General features: G+C 31.8%; 1 protein-coding gene across 1 annotated transcript; it reads right to left on the reverse strand.

Moving 5' to 3' along the window:
- Positions 1 to 246: 246 nt before the first annotated feature.
- LOC109162921 (cytochrome P450 734A1-like) lies at positions 247 to 5,164 on the reverse strand. The gene is made up of 5 exons (XM_019311630.1): positions 4,684 to 5,164; positions 3,692 to 3,915; positions 3,245 to 3,489; positions 2,504 to 2,903; positions 247 to 714 (listed from the first exon to the last, which is right to left on the reverse strand). The coding sequence occupies exons 1-5, from the start codon at positions 4,991 to 4,993 to the stop codon at positions 289 to 291; spliced, it is 1,605 nt and encodes a 534-aa protein (XP_019167175.1). The 5' UTR covers positions 4,994 to 5,164; the 3' UTR covers positions 247 to 288.
- Between the last annotated feature and the right edge of the window lie 484 nt (positions 5,165 to 5,648).

The raw sequence follows: 5,648 nt of genomic DNA on the forward strand, positions 1-5,648 counted from the left end.
TGCCAAACTAAAATCTAAGTGAAAAAAAAAAAAAGAATAAGAAGCAAGGAATCACACAACTCAACTCCTAGCTAATTCCTAAATATATGACTTGTAACAATGTACAACTTTTTCCTTTCATTTTGAGTCAACAAGAAGCACTTGTGCACTCACAAGCAGAGATTAGGTATAGGCCAAGGTTTTGTTTTTTCTATTATTGCATATACTAAAAGATTATGATTATTATTTTGTTTGAAATAATGAGCATATATTAAGAAGTTTGATTATTATCTGTGGTGATGGTCTCAGTTAAACACGACGAAATATGATGGGTGCACCATATTGAGGGTGGAGAAGCATCAACACAGTCGGGGCATGTTGATAGCATGGCGACATTCGAAATGAGAAACGTTGTAGTATGATTGCGAGTGTAAGCTTTGTTTGTAAAATTGCTAGGTTTTGTCCGATGCATTGTCGGACTCCAATGCCAAAGGGAATGTAAGCCGCGGGATGCTTTGTTGCCATAGCTACTCCCTTGATGAATCGGGTGGGGTTGAACTCGTTCACATCACTGCCCCATAATGTTTGGTCATGATGAATGGCTAGGATTGGTATCAAGAGCTCGGTCCCACAAGGGATCTTGCATCCTCCAAGCTCCACATCAATCTTCGCTCGCCTAATCATCGCAACAACTGGAGGGTAGAGACGCAAGGACTCATTCAGAATCATGCTCAACTGCACAGCATATCACAAACATATATATTTAGATAAATAGTTTAAAAATGTCTAAAATGTCTTTAATACATATTAATTTGGTCGTGTTTGGTAACATTTTTACAAAGTGAAAGACATTTAAGACTAAAAGTGTAACAATTTTTAATGTTGAAAAGGTAGATGTGAAATATTCCTTTAACAGTCAAATACTAAAAGTAAATAAATAAATAAATAAATAAATAAATCAATCAATCAATCAATCAATCAATCAACATAATAAAAATGCCCGTATAGTAAAATTTTAAAGAGTAATTAAATAAACCATTTCGTAATAAATATGTGAGACTTTAAGAAGATAGTCACGACACACAATCAAAAAATTAATTCAAACTAGTAATTCACCCGCGCGATGCACGAAAAAAAATTATGTTATTATAAATATAAATAAAAAATAGAAAAACTAAAATATTTTAAATTGTTTAATATAATAATATCTTTGAGCTTCCATTGGTCAAGTATTTATTATTTTTATAGAATAAAAAATTAAAATTAAAATTAAAATTAAAATTAAAATTTTGTATGGTTAATATAATCTCTAATTATGTGCATATTCAAATAAACTTATAAAGAGAATTTACATAATTATATTGATTTATTCTTAATTGTATTTCATCTATATTATAATTTTCACAATACGAATAATAACTAAGATAATTACATTTGGAAAGCAAATTTCAAATTTTGTATGGAATAAATTTAAACTCTAATTGAACACATTTTTTATATGATTAAATAATATATAACTATTTTATTTTTCAAAAGTATATTTTTTATATGATTATATAATATATAGCTATTTTATTTTTCAAATGTTGTGTTTTTTTTTTTTTTTATATATAATAAAGGATGTTGTGACATTAATTACTTTCCAAACTATATAGCTTTATTATAGTTAAATAAGAAGCTAATATGAATTAGTGTGCCACTTATCTGTTCAATGACTAAATTGATAATCACGGCTAAAAAATATTCATTTCTCTACCACCTTCCTAAAAGTGGTAAGAAAATAAGGATTAATAGTATTTAAATAAAAAAAAAAAAGTTTTCCAAACGAATTCTGATATTTGAAAAATTAGTCCTTAATATTACCAATCACTTCTAGTTCTAGTGAATGGTCAAAATTTCTATCCATAAAAAAAATACTTGAAAAAGTTGAGAAAAAGACTTTTCGTTTCTTAGATGGTTAGAAAAGTAAATAAAAAATTGACATATCTTTATTTTTAAATTTGAAATAAGGTCATTGTAAAAATTCTCAACCAATAAAATGTACTGTATCATAATAAAAATTCTCAACCTTAGAAGACGATGTCAAAGCAATTAGAAACACAACAATCAATAAAATATGTCGTAATAAAATACCTTAAAAGGCGAGGTAGAAGTAAATAAGATTTAGGGTCGGTTTGAAAAGTAAGAAAATAACTTTTGAAAATTGAGTTATTTTTTTAAAAATATTTTCATTTTTAGTGTTTTGAAAAATTTGATGTGTTTGGTTTATTTTCTAAAAATTGAGTAGAATTGTATAATTAAATATTTTGACGGAAGTCATTTTTTATCAAAATAACTTCATTTTTTTTTTATTAACGAAAATTATTTTCGGTTGACTAAATCTTTTTGTTACTTTCAAACACTAAAAACTCAAAAAATATTTTTCATAAGTCATTTTCCTACTTTTCAAATCGTCTCTTAATTAATAACACAAATAATGTTTGTCTTAATCACACAAAAACAAAAGAGAGGAAGGTGGGCCTACCATCTTAAACTTGGCAATATCATCTTTGGAGGGTATATCACGTGACCCACACACCTTGACCACCTCCTCACGTGCCAGGTCCTGCCACCGTGGGTGCATCGCCAGCAAGACGGCTGTCCAAGTCAGCAAGTTCGACGTGGTTTGCTCGCCGGCGAAGAAGAACGTCTTGCACTCCTCGGCAATGTCGTCCACCGTGATCGCCGTCGCAGAAGCGGCCGGCGGCGGCGACGGACCCTCCTTCATGCTTGCTTGGATCATAAGGCCCAGCAAATCCTTTGGCCTATTTTCAACCATTCCACTTCCCCAATTCTCTCTCCTTTCTTCAATAACATTTATTAGAGATCTCTTAATCTCTCTATCCAACTTCCAACACTTCATGTTCCTTTTAGTGGGCAAGAATCTAAACACCAAAAAAAAAAAGTCAAAACTCAAAATTTAATTTGCCCTTTGTTAACCTGACCATTATTAGCTGTTTGATGACTTGGTTAAATAATCAATATAAGTGTGTGATGAATTAACTTTTTGTAATAGTTTATTGCTTTAAAATACTAAAATTCCGAAAGTTGCTCAAAGTAGTTTTTTCGATCAAGCTTTTTAAGAAAGTAATTTTGCATGTAATCAGCTATTAGCTAACAGCTAATTTATCAAATACTTTTCTACAATCAGCTAATGCTATCAACTAATCAAACTCACTAACCCAATCAACTATTGAACCCGAATAACGTCTAAGTGTTTGATTACCTATATCCAGGAATGAAAACCTTTTGTAATGCTTCACTTGTTAGCAGCACTTGTTGAGCTTGTAAGCTGAAAATGGCTTTCCCTTGTTCATAGCTACTCCCAAATGCAGTTTGTGCCACAATGTCTTGTGTCAACATTTTAAAACATTCCGACACTTCAATTTCTACTTCTCCACACTTTGACAACATGTCTGTCCATTTCTCCAACATTTCAATCACTTTACACCCTATTGCTGGCATTAACATCTGCAATATTTCCCAACAACAATTCATTTTTATATCAAAATGAATAAATAAATAAAATTGGTTGATTTGATTTTTGTTTGAATAGGAATCTAGACTTCATCGGAGAGTTGGCCTTAAATGGGCCCCACTGAAGCTCGACTGAATTAGTCTTACTTTACAAGATATAAAATAAAAATAAATAATAATAATAATTTGGACTTGCCTTGAGATTTTCCATATGAAAAGTGGGCGTGATGATTTTTCTGTGGTGAGCCCATTTTTCTCCTTGCAGGCTAAGAAGGCCATTACCTTCAAGCTGTCTTATGAGGGGGTGAGCGTCATTCTTCTCGTAGAATTTTGATTTTGAGGTATATATTTCTCTAATTAGGTCGGGATCGGCTACAGCGAGACGCGGTGTCGGTCCGAACCACAGTAGAATTGTTGCACCTTGATATAAAAGAGACGAATTACAATATTAGATTTGATGCATTATATATATATATATAATATTTTAATTTTAATTTTAATTTTCACTGGTTCTCGGGTATTCTTAAAAAAAAATGTTTTAATTTGGAACAAACTTGGGAGTTGGGACCACCAACAAACATTGTAACCATGTCTAAAAAAGACCACATTATTAAACTCAAACATGTCATAATGTTGAAAAAATTTAAAGTGATGGAGTAGTAGAAGAGGGTTTAAACTTCACAATTTGAAGCACTCATCACACCTAGCTTCTTATAAGAGGACAAAGCAAGGCATACGAAAAAAAAAAAAAATTATGAAATGTTATGCATTTCAAATATATAAAAGTTAAATTACAATCCACTAGCCATATATGCCATCATTAATGGAAACTTTCACAATGCTACACATATGGCATGATGTCATAATCTAAAAATAATTGAGATGAGAAAGGAGTCGAAAATTTAATTAACAACACTACACATAATTTGTTTTCTAATGTTGTCAATCGAAGAAAGATAGAACAAACAAGAATGAATAATATAATGTTACATTTTTCTTAGAAATAATTAAGATATATAACGTCAAGAGTGGGAGAAAGAGTGCGAGTTAGCTCACTAAACTTGTAACTTTTTACCGGACTAGTAGTTTTACATACTCCCTAAGAGAATTTTAAAATTTTATTTAGCTTTAACACGAATGAAAGACAGATAATCATAGAAATTAAAAAGTTACGAGTTATGAACTCACCATAGATTTTCTTCCAATGATGATAGAAGGGGAGGACCCTTGGGAGTATATTGTGAGAATCATAAGGGATGGACTGTGAAGAGGCTTTCAACATTAGGCTCAAAATCTCCTTACCATTTCCAATGAGGAATCTATAAGGACGGCCTCTTATTCCTTGTTTGGCAAAGTGCTGTTCTATCTTCCTTGGCCTCCAACACAGATAAAGCATGGCCCTCACCAGAACCAAACACACCGCAAAAGAAATGCCAAGAAACTTGATATAATTATACTTCCATTCCATGGAGAACAGCTTCGAATTCTCTTCTTCCATGGCAGACTTTTTTTTTTTTTTTTTTTTTTTCTTCTACGTAGTGGATATGGGCAATCCTCAAAAGGGAACAAAAGCCTGTGTTTGTGGGTTTGCCTTTGAGCCAGCTACCTTTGTTGTATGTACTATGTAGAGGTAGCAGCCTTTTCTTATATACATATTTTTTTGCTTTTGTTTATGTTATATGTTTGTTGCTTCCTTCTCAGTGTCTTCTCCTTTTAATGCTAAACAACAAAGTTTGAGAAGGCCAGGAGAGAGAGAGAGAGAATTTGTTTTGCAAGGCCAACGGCGCAGGGGCCGCCATTGGGATTGTGAGGGTCAACTAATAATCAATTTTAGGATCAAGCAGTTTGTAGCTCGATGACACCGATTATCCCAAATGAGAAGTCACAGGTTCAAATTCTAATTCGGGGCATAAATTCTTTGTGTTTCAATAGGTTGAGAAAGTATGTATAGACAGATACTACATTGTAATAGAGTCAGTACATAGTACTAAAAAAAAAAATCAATTTTGAGCTTTTGATTAGAAAAATGCATATTGTTACCAAATCTTATGCACAAATTTGGTTACAAATAAGTGAGATCGTATTACAAGTTAATTAGTAATTTAAAAGAATGATAATTTACACAGAAGTGTAGTTTACAGGTGTACACTCTC

The sequence above is a fragment of the Ipomoea nil genome, unplaced genomic scaffold (assembly GCF_001879475.1).
Source record: "Ipomoea nil cultivar Tokyo-kokei standard unplaced genomic scaffold, Asagao_1.1 scaffold2964, whole genome shotgun sequence".
In the NCBI taxonomy this organism is placed as follows: Eukaryota; Viridiplantae; Streptophyta; class Magnoliopsida; order Solanales; family Convolvulaceae; genus Ipomoea; species Ipomoea nil.